This window comes from Bos taurus, chromosome 5 (genome assembly GCF_002263795.3).
Source record: "Bos taurus isolate L1 Dominette 01449 registration number 42190680 breed Hereford chromosome 5, ARS-UCD2.0, whole genome shotgun sequence".
In the NCBI taxonomy this organism is placed as follows: Eukaryota; Metazoa; Chordata; class Mammalia; order Artiodactyla; family Bovidae; genus Bos; species Bos taurus.
Genome location: NC_037332.1, coordinates 114,079,588 through 114,104,752, shown reverse-complemented (window position 1 = coordinate 114,104,752; position 25,165 = coordinate 114,079,588). Strand labels below are relative to the sequence as shown.

General features: G+C 52.1%; 1 protein-coding gene and 1 long non-coding RNA gene across 3 annotated transcripts in view; one reads left to right on the top strand and one right to left on the bottom strand.

Annotated features, from left to right (window-relative positions):
* The first annotated feature begins 2,088 nt into the window (after window positions 1-2,088).
* Window positions 2,089-25,165, top strand: part of SCUBE1 (signal peptide, CUB domain and EGF like domain containing 1) — a 131,006-nt gene continuing 107,929 nt past the window's right edge. The window contains exons 1-3 of one of the 2 annotated variants that reach the window (XM_024992818.2): window positions 2,089-2,200; window positions 6,279-6,413; window positions 23,774-23,902. In XM_024992818.2, coding sequence (XP_024848586.1) covers window positions 2,113-2,200; window positions 6,279-6,413; window positions 23,774-23,902 — 352 coding nt within the window. In that variant the 5' untranslated portion in view covers window positions 2,089-2,112. The remainder of the gene's footprint in view (window positions 2,201-6,278; window positions 6,414-23,773; window positions 23,903-25,165) is intronic. The other variant, XM_024992819.2, reaches the window with a different exon arrangement.
* On the bottom strand, window positions 6,569-8,656 carry LOC132345367 (uncharacterized). Its single transcript, XR_009494708.1, has 2 exons — window positions 8,050-8,656; window positions 6,569-7,128 (listed from the first exon to the last, which is right to left on the bottom strand). It is a non-coding gene; the product is annotated as an uncharacterized lncRNA (long non-coding RNA).

Genomic DNA, 25,165 nt, shown 5'->3' with positions numbered 1-25,165 from the left:
CGGGCCAGGGGTGAGGGGCTGCTGTTGAAGAAGCCCATTAAAGAGCATTGTTTCTAGTCGGCTCGAGCCCCTGAAAGGACCTGCCCTCCCGCCCCCACTCACCTTTGTTACTCTGCTATCTAATGCACAGGACAGTGTGCATCATGCAGAAACCTATGTTCTGAGGGTGCTTCTCCCCCAGAAACCCAAAGCCACGCAAGGGCAAAATAAAGCCTGGTAACAGGGTCTCCCAAATTAAACCACCGGCCAGCACAATCATACACGATATGTCAAGTGTGATGGGGGAGAGGGCTAACCCTCTCTGGTCCCCCCGTGTGGGGACCCCTTGCCTCAGCCCCCAGGCTAGTGCCACAGGCTGTCCGTGATACGAGGTCAGACAGGGAGCAAAGGTGGCTGGACACCGATTTAACTTCCAGGGCTGTGGAGACTGCCTCCAGAAGGTTGTGGGAGTGTGTGTGCGGTCACCCATTTGTGTGTGAGAGGTTGCGTGTTTAAAGTGTGGGATTGTGTGCGAGGGTGTTGGTGAGGATGTATATGAGTGCGAGAGCCTGTATGCCTGAGGGGGTGTGTTGGAGGGTGTACCTGCGTGTGTGGGTGTGTTGGGGGGCAGGGAAGGGAGCCAATGTGGAGAGGAAACTTGGGTGTGTACTGGCGCAAGCAGAGTGGGCAAAAAGAGGGAAGTCTTGTCTTTCAGTAGACCTGGAGAGCAGGAGAGGAAAAAAGAAGCTCTTATTGGTGGTTGTCAAGGAGATGGGCCTTGGGGTTTGCTGAACTTTCTTGCCTTCAAGCGTCCTGCCTGGGGCTGAGAAGGGCCATTTATTTCCAACTTTGCCCGCTGGGCAGGGGGTCTGGATCCAGGTCTCAAAGGAGTCAGGTGTAGACCCCAGGCCCCGCCAGAGCAACTCTTGGGTGGAATGACCTGACTGCTTGGTCTTCCCACCCCCAGCCCACCATCCCGCGGGACCTTGCATTCTGGGGGCGGGGGCTCATCAAACTTTGCTGTGTAAGACGTCAGCCTTGAGACAAGCTGCGGCAGCCAAGACTGACCGCGAGGCAGACACAGAATCTTCGCCGCGCCCCCTTGCAGACACGGATCCCGCGGTTGTCCTAGGACAAGCGCATTTATAGGCCATTGTCTTTTGGGGAGTGGTAAAAAGTTGGTTTGTTTTGAACGTAAATGTGAAAACGATCTTCAGAAGGTTTTCCTGCCTGTCTTCTTCACGGCTGCCTTGCCAGTGCTGGGCACACAGTGAAAGTAAAGTCGCTCAGTCTTGTCGGACTCTTTGTGACCCCATGGACTGTTAGCTTACTAGGCTCCTCTGTCCATTGGATTCTCCAGGCAAGAATACTGGAGTGGGTTGCCATTTCCTCCTCCAGGGGAATCATCCTGACCCAGGGATCGAACCCTGGTCTCCCGCATTGTAGGCAGCCGCTTTTACCGTCGGAGCTACCAGGGAAGTTGCACACAGTAGGTGCTCAATAAACACTTACGAAATGGATGAAAGAGCAATTCTGCTTCGAGCGGTCTGCGTTTCTTTCGATACAAATGGATGCCTCCGGGGCCTTTCTCGACCTCCAGAGCCGGTGGGCAGGCCCCCTCCTCTCCCTAGAGTGTGTGTGTGTGTGTGTGTGTGTGTGTGTGTACGCGCGCGCGCGCGCGCGCGCGTGCTGGTGGATGGGTGCTGCCCCCTAAGGAGCGGCCACCCTCGACGGACAGGGCGGGACGTAGGAGCAGGGGGCAGAGGGAGGGAGCAGCCTCAGAGGTGGCTCCGGCCCGGCCTAGACCGTGAGCCCGGCGGCCCGGCGATCGGGGCCCCTAGCCCCCACCTGCCGCCGGCCGGGAGAGGAGGGGGACGCCCCCGGACTCCCGCCCCTACCCCCAGGCCGGCGGCCGGCGCCCATTGGGCGGTGGAGCTTGGAGCCCCGCCCCCGGCGGCAGCGGGCCAATGAGCGCGCGGCTGTCACCTCGTCAGTCGCGCCGGCTCGGAGGCCGGGAGCCGGAGCGCTGGCCTCGGAGCCTGCAGCTGGGAGCGCTCGGCGAGCGGCCGGTCGGTGGGGGTCCCCGCGCCCCGCACGCCCCGCACGCCCGGCCCGGCCCGGCCCGCAGTGAGCATGGGCGCGGCGGCCGTGCGCTGGCACTTGTGTGTGCTGCTCGCCCTGGGCGCGCGCGGGCGGCTGGCGGGGGGCAGCGGGCTCCCAGGTAAGCCCCGACCCGGTGGGCGGCGAGGTCCCGGGCGGGCCCCCAGCCACGCGCCGTCGGGAGGGCTGCAGCCCCGCCCTGACTCTGCAAAGTAACTTCTGGGGCCGGCCGCGGAGCGCCCCCTCCGCGCTGCCCGGGCCGGCCCGGGGGCTCCCAGAGCGCAGCGGGGCCGAAGCAGGGAAGGCGGGTGGCCGAGGCCCCGGGGGAGCTGGGGCGGGGGGTGGTGTGTGAGGGCTGGAGGAAGAAAGAAAGCACGACGGCCCGCCGAGGGGCTCCGCCGCTAGCCCCGGCGCACCGCCCAAGGGCGGGAGGGAGTGGGGACCCCCGCCCCAGCCGGACGGGAGCTCCCCCCTTCCCAGGGAAGAAGGGAGGCTGGGAGGGGAGACCCCCGAGGAGGGGAGCAAGGGAAAGAGGACTGACCCCGAGAGAAAGAGAAGGAGAATGTGGGAGACGGAGAGACAGACGGACAGAGACGGAGGTACACAAAAGGACGCAGGGAACAAAATCCCGGAGAAAGACGGACTGAAAGAGTAGAGACCAGAAAGACCGAAGCAGGCAAGGAGGAAACCCAAGGGAGTAGGCAGGAGGCAGATGAGCATCTGGAAGGAAAAAGATCAAAAGAGGGAGATGTGAAGGCGGGCGGGAGGAAGGGATGGGAAGAGAGGGAAAGAGAGGTGCAGCCAGGGGGCGCAGGAGAAAGGGGGGAGGGCGGGGGAGGGGGGAGGGAGCCAGCCAGACCGAGGGAAGGAGGGAAGGATGAGATGGCTGGAAAGCGGTGGACAGATGAACAGACAGGAGGGGGAAGACTGAAGAACAGACACGGAGGAAAGGAGAAGCTTGGAGCCAGAGGGCGGGGAGATGGAACACCCTAAGCGGGTCCACCAGAGACAGGCAGGAGACTGGGGGTTGCCAGTGGGTAGGTGGGCAGGCAGCAGAGGTGAGGTCGGGGTTCCCCACGGATTTCAAGGGACCTGGGCACACCCCATCCCCTCCTGCTCTCTCCGGTGTCTTCCACAAAGCTGAAGACACATGCTCCCCTCCCACGTCTGACCCTGTCCCTCAGAGGAGCTTCCCTTCTTTTGGTCCTCCGGGAGAAGAGACCCTGCCTCGCTCTCCCCGGCTGCACCATGGTCCCCTGGCTGCGCCCGCTGCCCGGCTCCCTGAGGTCTGTGTCTGGCAGCAGGAAGTCTATTCCTGGGAGTTAACCCTTGAGTGAGGATGCCGGGCCATTGAAACTATTCCACAATTGAAGCCAAGCTGTTTTCTCCCCCTGTGGCCCCAAGGGAAACTGGGGCCCACTGCCACACCCCCCCCGTCTGTGGGTATCTCTCCTGGTTCCTTCAGCCCCGTTGGATTGCTCCTGTATGTGCCTGTCTTCCTCTCTCTGTCTGTCTGCTTGTATCTGTCTGCACCCCCATCCAAGCCTTGTGCTGCTCTGAGACAACACGTGTCAGAGTGAGCACCTGTGATGGGAGGGGAGGGCTGTGCTGGGCTGTCCAGGCCAGGACTGGGGCCAGGGGAATTGCAGGAGCCCCTGGGCTGTGTGCCCTCTCCCTCTCCTCCAACTTGCCTGCCCTCTCCCCAGCCCCCACCTAAAGACATGTTTCAAAAGTGTGTTGGGAGACTTCCTTGGCGATCCAGTGGTTAAGGCTCTGCACTTCCAATGCTGGGATTGAGTTCAATCCCTGATCCCTCTTGAGGGAACTAATATCCCGCATGCTACAGGGCACGACCCCCCCCCCCCAAATAAAGGGTTTTTTTTTTAAAAACTACAATTTAAAAAAAATTGTGTTGGGAGCTGCCCCTACTGCCCCTTGGCTAACATCCATCCATTTTCATCCCACGAGGACGCCTGCCTCGGTGTGAGATTGGGGGCATGGGGACCTCAGAACCCCAGGCGGTTTGACCCCTGAGAAGTGGGAAGAGCTGTAAGTGTGGCCCATTGCCCCGTCTGGCCGTGTCTTAGAAGTGGCCGTGGTCCTCTCCCCTGGAACGTGCAGACCTCTGGTCTCTGGCTTCCTGCCCTTGAGGCTATGCCACCCCTCTCGGGGTTCCCGCTGTGGTCACTTCTCCAGAAGGGGATGGTCCACTGGCCTGATGTTCCTCCTGGCCCCTGGCTGTCTGATTGATGACTGGCTTTGGTCTATGCTGACTGCCTCCTGGCCCCTGATCCACCATCCTTAGGGCAGCTGTAGAGGGTGGGCTGTTGACCTGAGCAGATACAACCATTCTGAGAAAGGATGCCACCTGCTCTGTGTGTGTGTGTGTGTGTAGGGACGTGATTCTGTTGTATTTCTTTTTGATGCCTCCCTTTAGGGGCAGGCTGGAACCTTGGGGAGGAACAGTCCTGGAGGGAAGTGGTTCTCTTAGAGAGGTCTCCCCATGCAGATTTAGAACCCAGATGCCAGCCAGAGCAGTAATTCAGAGTGGACATTCTTGAGGGGCAGACGGGCTAGGGTAAAGCAGAGGCATGAAGAGAGGAGGGCATTCCAGGAGTTCCCCAGGCTTGCCCCTGGGTGATGGCCCTCGCCATAGCTACTGAGAGTTCCTTGTGCTCCCCTCTGGGTCCTTCTGTCTGTCTGTCACCCATCTGTATTCTATTCATAGCTGACTGGAAGCAACATGTCATGTGGGAAAGTCCTGGACCTGCTTATCCTGAGTCAGAGTCCAGTCTCTGCTCCTAATGAGCTCCTGACCGTCGGCAGGCTTCTCTGGGCCTCAGTTTCCTCATTTATAACCTGAGGAATGAACCTAGATTATAGCTAAGGTTCTTCTGGCTGCATTATCCTGTGCTCTGAGGGCCTTCCTGCTGCCTGAGCTGTGTATGTGTGTGTGAGAGAGAGAGAGAGAAGTGTATATACAGATGCACAGAATCTATTTTACATTATTTGCCCAACAGCGATTCCAGACTGATGGTGTATATGTAGGGAAGGCGGTGGGGAGTGCCAGGAACCCTCATAACCTAAACTTAACTTGAGTTTGAAAGTCAGAGTATAAGAACCAGGTTCAAACCTAGATTTCCGAGGTGGAGAAGAGAGAGGACAGGGAGACTGGATGCACCCGTGAGCCAGGTTAGCCCAACTGACAGAATGCGTCCACCGCTGGGATGCTCTAGTCTGGTGGCATGGAGGCCAGGGGAAGAATCCTTTAGGGACTTCCCTCGTGGTCCAGTGGCCAGGACTCTGGGCTCCCAACGCAGGGGGCCCAGGTTTGATCCCCGTCAGGGAATTAGATCCCCCATGCCTCAACTGAAGATCCTACGTGCTAAATGAAGTTCAAAGATCCCGTGTGCCACCTCTAAGACCCGGCACTGCCAAATAATTTTTTTTTTTTTTTTTTTAGAAAAGAATCCTTTATTTCACATCCTAGGGGCTGGGTGGGGCCCATGTTTCAGATCTGCCTTGTGGGCCTGCTGGCTTAGCCCCCACTCACTGCGCCAGGCTAGCCTCTGTTTCCCCATCTGTGACCCAAAGGGGATGGATTTAAATTCCTCTGAGGACCCTTCTGGCTCTAAATTCTAGAATAAGGAGGGTGGAGGAGGGTTGGAGAGATGCTTGTGGGGAGAGCAAGACATGCAGAGAGACGCTTTTCCTCTCTATGTTCCTAAAGTGAAAAGTGAAAGTTGCTCAATCATGTCCAACTCTGTGACCCCATGGACTATACAGTCCATGGACTTCTCCAGGCCAGAATAGTGGAGTGGGGAGACTTTCCCTTCTGCAGGGGATCTTCCCAACTCAGGGATCGAACCCAGGTCTCCTGCATTGCAGTCGGATTCTTTACCAGATGAGCCACCAGGGAAGTCCTATGTTCCTAAGCCTCTGCTTTCTCAGCTTTGTAATGGGAACGATAACTCTACCTAATGGAATCATTGTGAAAATAAACAAGACTGGCACCTGGCACAGAGCAGCCGCCCCAAAGATGCTACCAGTCACCACCTGTCACTCCAGGTGGTCGTGTGACAGCTCTTCCTGTTAATTACCCCAGGGACCATGGTGGGGCGGGAGGCAAAAGGAACTCCCTGCCCCGCACTGGCTGCCCACGTCCCAGCCACACCTCACCCGTTGTTCCCCCACCCCAGCAGGGGCTGTCGACGTGGACGAGTGCTCGGAGGGCACAGATGACTGCCACATTGATGCCATCTGCCAGAACACGCCCAAGTCCTACAAATGCCTCTGCAAGCCAGGCTACAAGGGGGAAGGCCGGCAGTGTGAAGGTGAGCCCGGCCCAGCCCTCGGGCCAGACCCACAGCCCCCACGGCCCTTGCAGGTGGCCTCGGTCAGCCCTGGCAGGGAGGCTGCAGGCTGCCCTGGAACCTGGGCTGCTTCCTTTGGAGGTCGAGGAGTATTTAACTCTCCTTGAGTTTGAAACTTTTGGAGTTTCTATTTAATGAGAAATTGAGGTGGAGCACTGGATGGTGTATTTGTCCATCTGTCCCTGACCAGATGTATATGGGGTAGAGGCCTGGGGTGACCCCCAGGGTGGTTGTTGTTCAGTCGCCAAGTCGTGTCGGACACTTCGCGACCCCGTGGACTGCAGCATGCCAGGCCTCTCCCGGTCCCTCGCCATCTCCCGGAGTTTGCCCAATTCATGTCCATTGAGTCGGTGATACCATCCAACCATCTCATCCTCTGTCACCCCCATTCTCTCTGGAGGAGGGAATGGCAAACCACTCCAGTATACTAGCTGTGAGAACCCCATGAACTGTAGACCCCAAGCTCCCTAGTTTCAAATCCAAAGCTACCTGTATATCCTGTGTAGCTTCCCCAAGGGAGCTTCGCAGGAGCAGCCACAGCGCCTGTGGGGTTGGCTCAGGTCTCCTGCGTCGATGATACGAGCGTGGGCAGAGACTGGTGTTGTCTGTCTATCTAGCCTTCCTTCCCGGCACCTGGGATGCTGGTTTGAGCGTATGGCCCTAGAAACTCGGCAGGCTGAAAGTCAGAGGCAAGAACACTCTTCACTGTCTTTGGAGGGGACTTCCCAAGCTGGACAGAGCCTTTGGGAGCATTTGTCCAAGAAGGTCTCTGGTCATTCTGTCTCCAAGGGTCTGGCACACGACCCAGCATCAGGGGGCCAGAGACGGCTCTCTTCCAAGACTGATGTACAGCCCTGGTTGAGAATCAGGATCCAAGGCTTCCCTGTCTGTCCCCGCTTCACAGATGAGGAAAACTGAGGCTCTATTGGAGAAGTCACTTCTGCAAGGTTCCCCCCCAAACCCTGTTTCACAAGGGCATGGCTGCGACTCATACCCAGGCCCCTTAATTCCTGCCCAAAGCTCTCTGTCATCTCATTGTCTTCTCCCTGAGCCCTGCCAGCTTCCATTTTCAAAACCTGAGACTTGTACTAGGTAAGCAAGGTGGGTGCCTGCTCCTAGGTTTTTATAGGAGCTGGGTTTTGTAGGGAACACGCTGTGCCTCCTCAGGATGCCGGTATTGTTTATCCATCTCATTTGTTGGGCATCTACTTAAGGCTGAGTGCCAGATAGATGACCCTGTCCTGGATCATGCCCAGTTTGGCCACAGCCCTGGCCTTGCTTAAGGCCCAGAAGCCAGAGCGGGGAGCTGGCGCCTATCCACAGACCTCTGGAAGGAGGCCAGGCTGGAGGCAGATAGAGCAGGCCGGCTGCTGTTAGGCCTGGGCATGAGCTTGGTGGTTCTGGCTGGCACATGTGAGACGCTGTTTTCTTCTTATCTTTTGCTCTGCCCTCTGGCTGGGGGCTTCCCAAGGTGACCCCTGTATCCACCAGTTGAAGCCGCTGACCCAGCCTGTTCCTCCTCCAGCCCAGCTCCTGAGGTGGCCCACCCCCGCCCCCCGCTGTCCCTTGCCCAGGATGCCCACGTTTTGTGCCCTACCTGTTGCCCTGAAGTCCTGCAGAGTCCAGAATAGCTTCCCACTCTGCTTGAGTGGAACCCCCCAGGGTGGGGGTCCCGGTCACTGGCTCTGGGGGCCTGATGGCCCCAGTATGAGGATAAAAGAGAACAAAGCTGTGAGTGTGCTTCAGTCTCTCCAGCCTGGCTCTAGCCTCTGGCCTCATCTGAAGCTCGGATGCCCTTGTGCCCTGGCCACACATACACACACCAGGCCAGTCGTGTTTCTGAGACCCAGCTCAGATGTTTCCCCTTCATGGAGCTCCTTTCCCTCCTTTTATGCCCTGGCTAACACCTAATCTGTCTTAAGACCTCCTGAAGACTGAATGAAATCATCAGCTCTCCCCAGCCTTTCTGGCACCAGGGCCCGGTTTCCTGGAAGACAGTTCTTCCGTGGACGGGGAGGGATGATTTGGGGATGATTCAAACGCATTGCAGTTATTGTGCACTTTGCTTCTATCATTGTGACATCACCTTCACCTGCGGTCACCAGGCATTTGATCCCGGAGGTTGGAGACCCCTGGGGTAGGGTACCAGAGCCCTGGCAACCTCAGTGTCTGGTTGACAGTGGGCACTCAGCATACAGTAGGCGCTCAGCACCCAGGGGGTAGTACTGTTACCCATGTCGTTGTCAGCATTGTTATCTGCTCCCATCGTCATCATCAAAGCTCTGTCATGTACCATTGGTGGTTTCCATGGTGTAAATGGGGGCTTCCCAGGTGGCGCTAGTGGTAAAGAACCCACCTGCCAAAGCAGGAGGCATAAGAGACACAGATTCGATCCCTGAGTCAGGAAGATCCCTTGGAGGAGGAAATGGTAACCCGCTCCAGTAATCTTGCCTGGGTTAAGATTAATCCCATGGACAGAGGAGCCTCTAGGGCTACAGGCCATGGGGTCCCAAAGAGTCGGACATGCCCAGAATGATTTAGCGTGCACTAAACCTCAGGCGCGGCAGACCGTTTGCTGGCACCTTCTCCTGTAGCAGACGTCAATCAAACCTGCTTTCCTTCCCTGGGCCCCTTCATCTGCAGGTCCTGAGCTGGTGTGGGGTTTGCAGAGGCTGGTGTTGGAGTTTGGGAAGAAATGAGTTCCCTTGTCCTAGAGATCTGAAAGGTTTTGCTGTTTACTGTGGTAAACAGAGAGGACAGGGTCTTAGCAGGCCCAGAGAAGGCGCCTTCCACAGCCTCCCTCACTCTTCACAGGAAGAGGTCAGCCTGTGACCGCGCCCTGCCTCCCAAGTGGGGCCAACTGAGCCCCATAACTGTTGCCTTGAAACTCCTGCTGCCGGAGGAAAACCCTTTAGCAAACCCGGTGCCTGAAGCAAGCAGACCCCCCCCCCCCGTTCCGGGGATGGCTTCTCACCACGTGTTCAAGGCCATCTTGCCACGTGGTCATGTGCACATGTGATGATGGCGGTGTGTCTGCACACGCAGCCGCGGTGTGTCCGGGGAGCAGCCTGGGGCCACATGTGATCAGCTTACCGCCGGCAGGGGGCTTGCTGTAGGCAGACTGAGGGGTCTCAGACAGCTGGGAAAGACCCTGAGCAAGGCTGAGGATAAACCAGTGTTTTCTCGATGGTTCTCATCTGACAGTGTCTGAAGTCACTCGAGGTGAGTTCACGGACATGCAGAGTTGGAATGAGCTTTAAAGGGCCTCTAAGGCAGCCCCCGAGTTTTATAGATGACTGCCCCTCTTTGTTGGCTTTGCCAGCCCCACAAAACCTCTGTTTAGCCCACTTCACTCTGGCTTAATGGTTCCCAGGTCTCCTCCTGGAATGTGGGCTCCTCAAGGTCAGGGTCTGTTACCTTTCAGCTCTGATGCCTAGAACCCAACACCAGGCCTGGCACAGGGATTGGGAGACATCTGTTGGGTGAATTGGTGGATGGATGAGTTGCAGTGGTCACCTCCTCCAGGAAGCCTTCCCTGCTGCCCCAAACAGGTCAGCTGTCACCAATGAGCATCACTCCTTTGGAGTTCCTGTCACACGGGGTTGCCATGACCTGTGTGACTTCACTTAGGGTTGGGCCTAGAGCTGGCACTGGTGGATGAGGTGAATGACTATTGCCCATGTCTGAGGGGTATCAAGAAAGGTCTCCTAGAGCCTCCCACACTTTGAAGGTTTTACGGATGAGGAAGCCAAGTCTGGAAAGGCGTGAGGTCTAGTCCACGGATGTCTGCTGGGACCAGTGGCAGAATTAGGTTGAGGAGATGGGGCCCAGGAAGGTTAGTCTCTCACCAGGTCACCCAGCTGAGGGACAGAAGGGCCTAGACTATGATCCCGGTCAGCCATGAGGTCCCAGCAGTGGCCCAGGCCCCCAACAGCCTTAGCTATGGAGTGTCAGGGGGGCCTCAGAGACCTTTTCACACTCCCCCTTGCCTCCGTCAGCTCTTCTGAGCCAGGCCTCATGAGCCTGGGCCGCTGGAGACATTCCTCAGCTAGCTGACCGTTTTGAATGCGGTCGTTCTCTGTATCTTTTCCTCCCTAACTTCCCCCAGCACCACTGTCCTTTTATAGGCCCTCCAGTTTGCCGGCTCCTTCCCACCCCAGGGCCTTTGCACATTCTGTCTCCCCATCCTTCTTCATTTAGCTAAGCTGCTGCATTCCCCACCCCCACCAGGCACGCTGTGCATGGACCTTCAGGGAGCTGCCAGGGCCAGCCCTGTGCTGGCCTCCTGGTCTGAATTAGTCGGGCCTGTTTGTACTCTTTCTGTCGAGGGGGCAGGCCGGGGGTGAGGAGGGGGCATTTCAGTCCCTTTAAATGCTTCAACTCATTTAACTTTAATTGCTTTGTTTTCATAGACATGTGCTAAGGAAAAGGACCAAATTATAGCTTGAATTGGGTCTTGCTAATCTTAATGAAAAGCTCTCATTTATAATCAGGACCAGGTCCCAAACGTGGAGCGAACCACCCTCAAATGGCTTGTTTAAATAACTGAGACCCTCCTGATCATCACTGTTTAGTCTGCAACAGCAGTGCACATCGCCCCTTCTACGTGTACTTAATTTCTTAAACCATTTATTCAAGTGCTTTCTTCCACTTGCAAGTTCCAACTCGGACCTTTTCCAAAACGTCATAATTAAAACTCTTGGGGGAAATAGCTTTTTGTTTTGGCCACAGTATATCAAATATATTACTATTTTCCGTTTTCTGTGAAAAGGAAAAAAATGACAGCCTTATGGGCATCGGAGATCACAAAATTAGCATGTAAGTAATGCATGTAAATAGTCACTTCCTGAATTTTATATCCCTGGGGCCTACTTGTCAGTCACTGAAGTTAGGTAGATTACAGGCCATGCTATTAAGTGTTTTAACAAAACTCTTAATAACACACCCAGTGATCCATTTAGTTTAACATCAGAAAAAAAAACAAAAAAACCTTGAGACCAATTGGCCTTCTGAGGAAATAATGTCTATGACCTTATTAAATCATTTTCATCATTATTACACTCTTTACTGAAACTCCAGATACAATTCTGCTTTTTTGGGAGGCCAGCAAAGGCAGTTCAGAGGTGGGCTGGGAGGGGGGGAGGAGGGGAAATTCTTCTTCGAGTCTTAAAACGTGCAATTATGCATGCTAACGTGTGCCCTGCTGAAGATGAAAGCGCTGGAGTCCGGCAGACCAGCGGGCAGGAAGAAATCGGATGTGACTTAAAATTCCAAGCTGCTGTCAGCTAGCAATTAGGCAGCGTGGCTTGCAACTGGTCCTAGATCTGCTGTGGAGCTGAGGCTTCTTGGAGCCCTGGTCCATTTTGGGGAGGAAAAGTTAAGAGCTTGTATCGTTGGCATCGAAGCACGAAGAGGCATTTGCTTCCCTAAGCCTCGGTTTGCCCGGGTGTAGAATGTGTCCACTGGACCAGATTCAGTTCAGGATGGAAACTGTTCACTGAGCACCTACTCCGTGCCGAGCTCGGGGCCGGGGCCACGACCTGTTTTCCCGATCTCCCCATTCAGGGGAGAGACAGATCGGGAAAGACGTGATCGTTAACAGGGCGTGGTAAGTACAGCCGTGGAAATACAGACCAGACTCAGTGGGGCGAGAAGGACAGGGGCCAGCACTGCTGGGGGAGGGGGAAGTCTGAAAGGGCTCCCTGGAGAGGCGGTCATCTGGGCTAAGTTAGGAAGGCAGAGGGGGTCTCTGACACTCCTTCCAGCTCTGATGGTCCCGGAACACGTGTGTCTCAAGGATGCCGAGGTCTGATTTTATCCCTGCCGACTCAGTGAGTGCAGCAGGTGACTTAGCCTTCCTCCCATCGTGTGGGATGGGGGGCACCTGTCTCACCCGGTGGGCGCCGAGTGGGGGCTGGGAGAGGGACAGCCGCCTGGCTATAGGCACGAGTGCCTGCGATCAAGCTTTCTTTTTTCTCTAAATCCCCATTTCTCCTAGGGATAGAGGGCCTCTGCCCCCACCCCCACCCCATCTCTGAGCACCCACCCCCCCACCCCCAGGGCAGTAGGCCTCCTTCCGTCCCTTCCTCTAGGCCCTCTAGCCTCCTCTTGGCCGCTTCTTATTACAGTGGCTATATTTGTTTTTCCATCCGAGGAATGCTAACCAGCAAAAACCATTATTTCTAAGAAAATAAACCACGGGCCTTGTTGGCCTTTGAATGCTACTGAAGTGGATGGTGGCCTTCCCCAAAGGCCTTGAGACAAAGAGGGCTGGAGGGCTCGTGTGTGCAGGCAAGGTCAGGGGGTCTCGGAGGGGTGCTTGGAGGGGCTCTTCCAGATGGGCCAGGGCTGCAGCCCCTGGGAGGAGAGAGGGGAAAACCCCAGCTGGCCAGCGTGGACTTGCTGCCCTATTAATAACGGCCGCTGCTGCAGCTCAGCCTCCACTCCCTCCGGGGGTGCCCAGAGGCACTACCCTCTCCCAGAGACCCCTCCCCCCGCCCCCCACCTCTGTCTGGACCTCCTGCCCTTTGAGTCGAGGGGAGCAGGGCTGGATGTAGGTCCGTGGAGACCTGGGCGCCCGCCTAGGTGACCTTGGGCAGGTCTGTGGACCTCTTGGGCCTTAGAGTGCGTGCTTAGTCGCTTCAGTCGTGTCCGACTGTCTGCGACCCTGTGCACCATGGCCTGCCAGGCTCCTCCCTCCATGGGATTCTCCAGGCAAGAATACTGGAGTGGGTTGTCATTTCCTTCTCCATGGGCCTTAGTGTGCTGACTGCAAACTCAGGCCTCTTTTGAGCCCCACAGTGGGCAGCTCTATCTTCAGGGTGCTCCTTGCTACGATGGCGCCCAGTTTGGGCTCAGTCTGTGAGGTGGGCTCTGGCAGGACTGTGGGCACTGACAGCCCCACGGGCAGGCCTGGCCAGACCAGAGTGCTGGGGGAGCAAGGCTGTCCTTGCATGAGACGTGTTCATCCTTGTCTGTGTCATCCTTCCTGTCTAGACTGGCAGCTCCTCGTGGCCAGGGTCTGGCTGAGGACAGGAAGGTGCTGGGACAAGAGGGCAGAAGTTGGAGAGATGGCTTGATCCCTAGTGAGGACCATGGGCCCTGGCTCCCTATTCACTGAAGCGTGGGGCATTCTCCAGGTGACTGTGTCTAGGTTAGGATGGTGGAGTCTGCCGCCAGCCTGCCTGGCTTCCAGTCTTGGCTTTGCCACTTCCTAACTGGGCGATCTAGCATGCGTCCCTTCAGTTCTCTGAGCCTCGGTGTCTCTTTCTGTGACGGGGAGAGTGAAGCCCTTCCTGCTTGGCTGTAGCTGCGGGCCATTAGAAGACGGTGGGCAGTCAGCCTTGCCGTTACTGGCATGACGATTAGGGAGCAACTCCACTGGGGACCTGGAGAGAAAGGGAGTAAAATCAAAGTGCTCCAGGCCAGCTCCTGAGCCTCCGGAGCCCAGAGGGCAGCCTGTGGGCTTAGGGGGAGAAGCCTGAGCTGTGGGTCTCGGGTTCAGCCCCAACCTGCCGATATGGTCAGCTCTTCAGTCCCCCTCTCTGGGTTCAGTTATCCCTTTATCAAATCCAGGGGTGCACTGGAGGAGCTCTGGGACCCCAGCCTGCCTGTTCCAAGTGGTGGCTCAGGCTCTTGGGCAACTGTATTTCTGACCATCCTTCTGTTGAGTTCACAGGTTGGGTCTGTGGAGCACCCCCTCAGAGCCTGAAGTCTCAGGGTCTGGGGCGTCCCCCCTGCCTTTTTGGTAATGGGGGTGGGAGAATGACTGTGCTTCTGATTGGCAAGGGAGCAGCAGGAGCCTCAGCTCTGAGCTGGCAGCCCCTCATTCCCATCTTGAACACTCTGAGAAGGCCGCTCCCCACCATCCAGGTTGCTTGGGCATCCGCTAGGCCTGATGTCAGAACTTGGGAACAGCGAAGGGTCCAGAGGGTTTGGGAGGGAGAAAGGGAGTAATTAACTGGCCCTTGGGGTTCAGTAGGCAAGTCCCAGCCTGATACTTGGGAGCCACAAAGCTCACCATGAGCCCACACAGAGCAGAGGATACTCAGGGTCAGTTCACAGTGAGTGCCTGCACCCAGGCCGAGCCCCCGAGACTCCCCAGCATGATGTACGAGAACACTGACAGCATTAACTGAGAAAAACAGCTTTAATGAGATATGATCCATGTACTATACCCTCACCCACTTAAAGAATACAATTCAGTGCCTTTTAGTATATTTACAGACTTGTGTACCCATCACCAAAACCAAATTTAGACCCTCTTCATTACTCCAAAAAGAAACACTGTGCCCCTTAACCATCACTCCCCAGCTTCCCAGTCCCCAGAAACCACTAATCTGCTTTCTGTCTCAATACTTTTGGCTCTTCTGCAGAAGTCATATAAATGGAAGCCCACAAAATGTGGCCCTTTGTGACTGAGAAAGCATTCTCCAAAGTCTGATGGCCTGGCCCACTTCCTGGCTCCCCTTATATTAGCTGTGTGACCTCGGGCAGGGCAGCAACACCTCTGAGCCTTGGTTTCCCTTGCTGTCAAATAAAGGTGTTCATACCCACTTCTTAGGGTGCTCAGAGCCAAGGGCCTGCATACAGCCTCACACGTCCATGAGGGCTTCGATCGAGATGGCTACTCATTCGTTCAATGCCAAGCAGACTTTGGGGAGACATGCTGCTACTGCTGAACCTGCAGCTCACCAGGACACGGTTCTTGCCCCGTGGAAGTCGCAGCCCCGAAGGACACGTAATAGCAAGTGACAGCAATGAGTGTCCTTTCAGGGAGCCGCGGGGCCCAGAAGGTGGGGCGAAGTGCCCCCCCCGCGTCTGCCAGGCAATTTGCAAGAGTTCAGAGCGGGCAGTGATGCGGACGCTTGGTCTGTGGAAGGGCATGGATGTCTGTGAGCTCTGGGCAGAGGAAAACAGCGTGAGCAAAAACATGGAGGCCCGAAGCCGTGGAGGCCCGAAGCCGTGCAGGCCACTGGGAGAGGTCAGCCCACAGCTCAACCCCATGGTTACCTTGGATCATGGGTTGGCTGGGGGGAGGACCTTCCCACCCTCTGGCTGAGCCATGGTCATTGTGTGCCGTTAGGAATGAAAAAGTATATAGATTTGTGTTGGTTTTGCATGACCTTTGACCTTTCCCATAATTAACTGCTGGGCCCACTTCTGGCATTGTCTCGGCAGAAGGGAAACCTGATCGATGGATGCCAGGAGTCTGCCGAGAGCGGGTCTCATTACTCAGTCATTACAAACCCAGAGCTTAACCCTGTGCCACCGGAGACGGGGGGCTTAATCCTTCCTGCTGGGCGGCCCTGCGGAACCACCTTCCCGCGAATGTAATTAGCCAACAAACCGGATTAAGATTTATTCACCAATAAGGACTCAACTTCCTAAGCCATACATCTCTCCCAGAATGGTTGCCTGATCTAAGGAGTGCACGGTTTTTCCTAAAGCCCCAGACAAAGGAGAAGACGTGTTAGCGCCCAGCCAGCGAAGAGTTCTTTGTTAGAGCGTTTGCTCTCCGCTGTCTGCAAGGAATGTTGAGAAAAATGCCAATTTCGAGGGGAAACGGGGAGATGTGTTCAGTAATGATTTCTGAGAGTGGCCAGTAGGGTACTTTAAAAATCCTCATTTGGAGAACCTTTCCGGTCAGTCCTGATTTTTAGAACTAAAATGCCCTAAATGGTATTGAAATGAGAAGAATCTCTGACTCATTGTTGTAGACTCTCTTCGAACCGAGGCACTACAGAATAAATGTATATTTTATGGGGCAGCAAGAATCAATTTTGAATTAAAAAAAAAAAAAACAAACTCTTCCCACTCGAGTCCAGGCCAGTGCTGTTGGCACGTAACTACAGCTGTGGAATCGTGTGTGCGTGCTGCCATTTTAATAAAGGAAAAGTGGAATTGCATGACCTTTTAAAATCCTATAATGAGCAGCTCCCTGTGCTGTTTTTCTCTGCTCTGTTGGATGTTGGAAGCTGTTTTCTGTTGGAACTTGAGTTCTCATTAAAAAAAAAAAAAAAAATCCAAGCTGGAGAAGAAGTAGGGATGTTTGGGGCGAGCTGTTGGCCTTCTATTCCTGAACACTCAGGTTGGAGCTTTGTCCTGGCCACTTTCTCTGATATGAACATCTCTGTCACTACCTCTTAACCTCAGGAGCAGGTACGGACCTTGGAAATAAATACGATGATGCACACGATGTCTCTTCCCCAACTTTCTCCTTAATAACTTTTTGAAGCATAAAGCACCTTGAGGATGTAGCTCTAATAGGAATAGAGCCTGCATCTGAATGCAGTCCCTCGCTCCCCTTCCTGGGAAGACCAGGTCTGCAACCATGCTGGGCCTCAGCCTTGGCATCAGGACAAGGGAAGCAGTGGCCACACGGACCTCCCACACCGCTTCACCCCTGTGCTCTTCGCTTCTGCGGCCCCGGAGCCGTCCTCCCTGTGGGGCTGTGTTTCACATGGTTTCTTCCTTTCTTCCTGAACATCCTCTCTGTGCGTCTTTATCCAAATTTCCTTCTTAGAAGAACACCAGTCTTGGATTAGGCCCATCTGACTCCAATACGCATGCACGCTAAGTGGCTTCAGTCACGTACAACTCTTTGTGACCCCATGGACTGTAGCCCGCCAGGCTCCTCTGTCCATGGGATTCTCCAGGCAAGAATACTGAAATGGGTTGCCATGCCCTCCTCCAGGGGATCTTCCCAACCCAGGGATCAAACTCATGTCTCATGTCACCTGCTTTGGCAGGCAGGTTCTTTACCACTAGCGCCACCTGGGAAGCCCGTACTCCCTACAACCTTATCTAAAGCTTGATTACATCTGCAAAGATCCTATTTCCAAATCAGGTCACATTCACAGGTACTGAGGGTTAGGACATCAACACCTCTTTTGAGGGACACAAACTCACAACAGCCCTTTGAGAATAAATATCTGGACCAGTCTCTCAAAGCAAAAGAAATAAAAGTGAAAATCAACAAATGAGACCTACTCAAACTTAAAAGTTTTTGCACAGCCAAGAAAACCATAAACTAAACAAAAAGACAAAGTATGGAATGGGAGAAAATATTTGCAAATGATGCGACTAACAAGGGCTCAATTTCCAAAATATACAAACAGCTCATATAACTCAACATCCAAAATAATGAGAATAACCTAATCAAAAAATGGGCAGGAGATATAAATAGATGTTTCCCCAAGAAAGATGGCCAACAGGCACGTGAAAAGATGCTCCACGTTGCTAATTATTAGAAATGCAAATCAGAACCACAATGAAGCATCACCTCACACTGGTCAGAATGGCCATCAACCAGAAGTTTACAAGTAGTGAATGCTGGAGAGGGCATAGAGAAAGAGCACCCTCCCACACTGTTAATGGAAATGTAAACTGGTGCGGCCACTATGGAAAACAGTACGGAGGTTCCTCAGAAAACTAAAAATAAAGTGGCCATATGAGCTGGCAATCCCATTCCTGGATATATAAGCAGACAAAAGTATAATTTGAAAAGATACATGCACCCTTATGTTCACAGCAGCACCATTTACAATAGCCAAGACATGGAAAGAACCCAAGCATCCATCAACAGATACGTGGTTTAAGGAGATGCAGTGCGTATGTTGGGCTGGCCACGCCAGCACAGTACAACGGAACATTACTCAGCCATCAAAAAGAACGCAACATTGTCATTTGCAGCAACAAGCGTGGGGCTAGAGAGTGTCATACTAAATGAAGTGAGTCAAACAGAGAAAGACGAATATGATGTCACTTATGTGTGGGATCTAAAAGATAATACAAATGGATCTATATGCAAAACAGAAGCAGACTCATGTACATAGAAAACGAACTTACGGTCGTCAAAGGAGGAAGGAAGGAATTAGGGGTGTAGGATTAACAGATACAAACTACTGAACATAAAACAGATTAGCAATAGACTTACCATGTAGCTTAGGGGACTACATTCAGTATCTTGTAATAACCTATAATGGGAAATAATCTGAAAATATATAACTGAATCACCTTGCTGTGCAGCTGAAACTAACCCAATATCATAATCAACTACACTTCAAATTTAAAAAAAAGATTAAATAACTAGAGAGCTTGGCTCTGCCCCCCTCCATTCCTTCACCCTCTCCCCACTCCATCTGCCTGTCCCTCATTCTCTAGCTTTAACAGTCCTGAAATAGTGATCCGACATAGACAACAGACTGGTGGTTGCCAAGGGGGAGGAGCCTGGGGGGAGGGCTGGAGAGGGAGACGGTGGTTAGCAGATGGAAGCTAGTATATATGGAATGGACGAACAACAAGGTCCTGCTGTATAGCACAGAGATCTATATTCAGTATTCTGTGATCAACCAGAATGGAAAAGAATATTTTAAAAGAATGTATATATACATATATATCACTTTGCCGTACAGCAGAAATTAACAACATTGTAAATCAACTGTTCAGTTCAGTTCAGTCACTCAGTCATGTCCAACTCTTTGCGACCCCATGGACTGCAGCACACCAGGCCTCCCTGTCCATCACCAACTCCCAGAGTTGACTCAAACTCATGTCTCTTGAATCAGTGATGCTATCCAACCATCTCATCCTCTGTCGTCCCCTTCTCCTCCTGCGCCCAATCTGTCCCAGCATCAGGGTCTTTTCCAATGAGTCAGCTCTTCACATGAGGTGGCCAAAGTATTGGAGTTTCAGCTTCAGCATCAGTCCTTCCAGTGAGTATTCAGGACTTCAATAAAAATATTTTTTAAGTGGCCTGAGACTGATGGGCATCTTGGAGGCCTGCGGGACCTCCTCTGGGGCTGCTGGCTCTTGGATACGGTTTTTACAATAAACCTACTTGCTTTGGCAGAGTTTTTGTTTGTTTATTTATGTGTTTATCTCTCATGCATTAAAGGGTGAGGCTCGCATGATTTTAAAAAACAAAAATTCAAGGCAAAGATACAGAAAATCAGGGGAGGTTTGATCTCTGAGCAGATGGTTCTCCATTCAGGATTCTGGATGGGCAGGTAAAGCAGGTTGGCCCCAGAAGCCTGTGGGAGCACTCCAGGGCTGGTGATTGGAGAAGAGCTGATCATTCTAAGTGCTCGGATCTGGGGGAATCTTTTGGGAATGGATTAAAAGAAGAAATGTGAACAGTAGACACTGCTCTCCTCAGGGCATTAGCATCCACTGTGGCCTACACTATTGGGAGTCAAAGGAAGGGAAAGGGTAGAGTTTAAGTTCATTTTTAGTTTATTTATTTATTACTATTTTTTGTCTGCTCCTCGTAGCTTTCAGGATCTCAGTTCCCTGATCAGGGATTGAACCTGTGTCCCCTGCAATGAAAGCACAGAGTCCTAACCACTCTGCCAGGGAAGTCCTAGAGTTGTCATATTGACTATCCAATCAATCTCTTTATAAAAAGCAATCTCCTTATAATGCCTTATGTGTATGGTGATCAAATAGTTTATCATTTTGATAGTAGAAAGGTTGCTATTAGCAATTATCAGACAACAGGCATAAACCAGAGCTTTGCCAGGCAAATTTGGGTGTATGATTGTCTTAACTGGGGAAAGACATCTTTCTCAGACAACGTCTTAAAACAGTTTGTGCAATTGAATTTTATGGATGTGGTGACTCTGTAACTGATTGTGTTTTCCTCCTTGCCTTGGCTTCTAGGAGGCTCAGAGCCATATTTATGGCCTTCCTTTTGTAACTGTGCTGAACTTACCAATCGTATCTCTGCATACATTCACCAGCTTTCCCTTATTCTTCAACCTTCATTTATTCTTCTTCAGCACAAGGTAGATAGATAAGGGACTCTCAAGACTCTTCTCCAACACCATAGTTCAAAAGCATCAATTCTTTGGCACTCACCTTTCTTTATAGTCCAACTCTCACATCCATACATGACTACTGGAAAAACCACAGCTTTGACTAGACAGACCTTTGTTGGCAGAGAAATGTCTCTGCTTTTTAATATGCTGTCTAGGTTGGTCATAACTTTCCTTTCAAGGAGCAAGCATCTTTTAATTTCATGGTGTAGTCACCATCTGCAGTGATTTTGGAGCCCAAGAAAACAAAGTCTGTCCCTGTTCCCATTGTTTCCCCATCTACTTGCCATGAAGTGATGGGACCGGATGCCATGATCTTAGTTTTTTGAATGCTGAGTTTTAAGCCAGCTTTTTCACTCTCCTCTTTCATCAAGAGGCTCTTTAGTTCCTCTTCACTTTCTGCCATAAGGGTGGTGTCATCTGCATATCTGAGGTTATTGATATTTCTCCCAGCAATCTTGACTCCAGCTTATGCTTCATCCAGCCCAGCATTTTGTATGATGTACTCTGAATATAAGTTAAATAAGCAGAGTGACAATATACAGCCTTAACGTACTCCTTTCCTGATTTGGAACCAGTCTGTTGTTCCATGTCCAGTTCTAACGGTTGCTTGTTGACCTGCATACAAATTTCTCAGGAGGCAGGTCAGGTGGTCTGGTATTCTCATCTCTTGAAGAATTTTCCACAGTTTGTTGTGATCCACACAGTCAAAGGCTTTGGCATAGTCAATAAAGCAGAAGTAGATGTTTTTCTGCAACTCTTGCTTTTTTGATGATCCAATGGATGTTGGCAATTTGATGTATGGTTCCTCAGCCTTTTCTAAATCCTGCTTGAACATCTGGAAGTTCATGGTTCATATACTGTTGAAGCCTGGCTTGGAGGATTTTGAGCATTACTTTGCTAGCATGTGAGATGAGTGCAATTGTGCAGTAGTTTGAACATTCTTTGGTATTGTCTTTCTTTGGGATTGGAATGAAAACTGACCTTTTCTAGTCCTGTGGCCACTGCTGAGTTTTCCAAATTTGCTGGTATATTGAGTGCAACACTTTAACAGCATCATCTTTTAAGATTTGAAATAGCTCACCTGAAATTCCATCACCTCCACTAGAAAAGACATGGGCTTTGTAAACAGCAAGACTTTGTTTTGATCCTTGCCCTACCTTACTATGTGACCTTGAGCAATTACCTCCCTGCACTTTAGTTTGCTCAACTATAAAATGGAGTTAAAATACCTACTCCAGACGGTTAGTGTATGTTTCAGGAACAGATACCTACATACTGAGGTACAAAGTGAGAGGGAACAACTTCTACCCAATATGAAATAAAACTCCTTCCCGTCAGTCTGACTGATCCAGCCTAAGTCACATGCCCACCCTGGGACCAATAACAGCCATTAATTCCATATATTGTTTGATTAGACTGACGAGGCTCCACCCCCAGAGTTGGGACCAGGCCACCTTCTCCTGAGTCACCTGCATGAATGGAAGAAAGGAAGGAGGCAATAGTCTAGGAGATGCTGGTTTGGATCAGCTGAGAGATGGTGCCATGTTTATAAGTAGTAGAAATGGGTGACCAGTTCACAGACTGCACCCGTGTTAAGAGTGTAGAAGATTCACATGTTGGTAGCTGATTAGATGTCAGTGGAGAAGTGAAAGGATAACAATATTTACTGGGATGGAGAACCCCACGGAAGTGCAGGTTGATGAATTAAAGTTGGGCCATATTGCCTTTGGAGTGAATGTGGGCGATCTAGGGGGAGAGGTAGTTAGATTGGTATATCTGGGGCTCGGGCAAAAGGTTGGAGCTGCAGAGATTGAGAGGTAATCAATATCTGAGTCTTTATAAATCCATGTGCCCTTTCAAACACAAAATCTTATACTCTGCCTTTAATGTTATTTAAAACTTCTTAGTACATTAAGTATAATGATCGAAAGCAATTCAAATGATTTACAGCACTGAGCCTGCTTCCCAGCAGACACTGATGGCCTCTGCAGGCAGGAAGCCTCCTGTCTCTTGCACCTCTGCAGATCCAGGCTGCTTGTTCTTCCCTCATCATGGCTGGGTGGCTACCAGGAGGATGCTGCACAGCCCAGACCCTGTATTCTAGCACTTTCAGGGCTGCAGTATTTCCTCTGCTGGCAGCATTCCTGGCAGACAGGTGTCCAGACAGTGCTTGGTCACCTCCAGAGTCGGGGGGCTCACGACCACATGAGGCAGGCTCTGTCTTCCAGATGGGACATACCTACCCCTGAACATTAATTGGCCCTTTTGGCTTTCTCTACTGTGTGTAGCTCTGTCCTCTGGACCGTGTGGAAAGAGGACAAAGCTGGGTGTCTCCCCTTACCAACCCCTCAGGCGTTTGTGGAAGCGGCCAGGTGTGCCTTGAGTTCCCTCTCTTCTTAAGGGTGGCCCCTTCCTGGCTTTCATAGCTGGAACTGCTCATCAAAAATCCCTGCTTCCGATTAGGCTGTGGGAACACTTCCGGTTCTGCTGTGAGAGGCTTCCGGTTGCCATCTTTCCGTGGGCCTGTGGAGCTCGAGGTGGGTAGGTTGAAGGCCACCAGTACCCCTCGTTCTGATGGGGGATTGCACTGGTTCGGATCCCACTTACATAACGCGTCGAGGTGTGTGGCCCTTGGCAAGGCTTTGGCCTTGCTGTGCCTCAGCTTCTTCGATTCCCTTGTAAAACTGGAATATGGATGATGGGGGTCTGTGCCTCATAGTTAATGTGGGGATTGGGGCCTTAATGACACATGGCGTCATCCCTGGGACTTGGCTGGTTCATTGAATGTTAACTGGACTCGCTGCTATAGCTCTCCAGGCCCTCTCGAATCTCTCTGGAACTCCAGAACTGATAGCTCTTTGACCCCTGATGGGAAATGTTGAGAAACACTTAGAACGGCAAAAAGGGTGACCTTTAGGAAGGCTATTAGCCATTGTTCATAAGACAGAAGTCTTTGTTGTAACAAGGAAACTAAAGCAGTAGAAATTCAGATCTGGAAGAAAACCCTGGGGGGAGTATACGGCCTTTTGTCTCATTCTAGAAATTAGGTTTTGTGATGGTATGAGAAGTTCATTCATTTCTTAGACCCTCTCTCACAAGTAATGAGCTCTCCACTCTGGACAACTTTCAAATAGCCTGAAAAAAGCCAGTTTGGGGGGATTTTAGATAGGGTTCTTGCATGCTGTTAGTGTTGAGAGGCTTCAAGGGGGCCAGAGCTGGGTGTGAAATCTTGCCTGCTTCACCATCGGGGGATCTGAAAGTCACTCCAAACATGCCTGCCACGTGACCTTGCTCCCCAAGCTGGTGGCTGACCGCCTTCCAAAGCCAAGATCTTCATTTTTGTAACCTTTGGATCTGCTCTCCAGCCCCCAGCAAGGACTTGAGTTAGTGAGTACCTGTTGAGTCATCCTCTAACCACTCATGTCCCAGTGTCTTCAGTGGTGGGGGGAAGAGGACCCTCGGGGTCTTCCTCTGACACGTCTCACGTGCCTCATTTTGCAGACATCGACGAGTGTGAGAATGACCACTACAACGGGGGCTGCGTCCACGAGTGCATCAACATCCCGGGGAACTACAGATGCACCTGCTTTGACGGCTTCATGCTGGCACACGACGGACACAACTGCCTGGGTGAGCGACTCAGCTGTGCCCTGCCCACTGGGCACACCCTGCCTCTTTCTCAACTCCACCTGGTAACGTTGGGTGCAGTGGGAATGCTTATCCTCTTTTGGTTCCTTGGGTTGAGAAGACCCCCTGGAGAAGGAAATGACAACCCATTCCAGTATTCTTGCCTGGGAAATCCCATGGATAGAGGACCCTGGAGGGCTACAGTCCCTGGCGTTGCAAAGTCCGACATGACTTAGTGACTAAACCACAATGATTGGTTTGCTAGGACTGTTGTAACAAAATAGCACGCTTGAGGAGCTTACAGTGCAAGAATTTATTTTCTCACAGTCCTGGAGACTGGAAGTCCAGGGACAAGGTGCTCGTGGGTTTGTTTTTAATCTGAGGGTCTCTCCTTGGCTTGCAGATGGCCACCCTCTTGCTGTGTGCTCACATGGTCATCTCTATGCGTGCATGTATCTGGTGTTTCTTGCAGATGGCCACCTTCTTGCTGTGTGTTCACATGGTCATCTCTATGCGTGCATGTATCTGGTGTTTCTTGCAGATGGCCACTTCTTGCTGTGTGTTCACATGGTCATCTCTATGCGTGCATGTATCTGGTGTTTCTTGCAGATGGCCACCTTCTTGCTGTGTGTTCACATGGTCATCTCTATGCGTGCATGTATCTGGTGTTTCTTGCAGATGGCCACTTCTTGCTGTGTGCTCACATGGTCATCTCTATGCGTGCATGTATCTGGTGTTTCTTGCAGATGGCCACCTTCTTGCTGTGTGTTCACATGGTCATCTCTATGCGTGCATGTATCTGGTGTTTCTTGCAGATGGCCACTTCTTGCTGTGTGCTCACATGGTCATCTCTATGCGTGCATGTATCTGGTGTTTCTTGCAGATGGCCACCTTCTTGCTGTGTGTTCACATGGTCATCTCTATGCGTGCATGTATCTGGTGTTTCTCCCTCTCTCACTCTCTCTTTGCCCTAATCTCTTCCTATAAGGACACCAGTCATATTGGAGTAGAAGCCATCCTAACAACTCATTTTCAACGTAATTACCTTTTTAAAGGTCCTATCATAAATACAGCCATGTTCTAAGGGTTAGGGTTAGACCTTCAACACATAAATTAGGGAGAAACATAATTCAGCCCATAACAAGGATTCTTATATACTTCCAGATTCTCCTAGTTCAAATACATATATTTTTAAGCCAGTTGTATAAATTTATGAGTAATGCAAACCTTCTGGGTACAATTGGGAAAATGTAGAACAACAAAGAA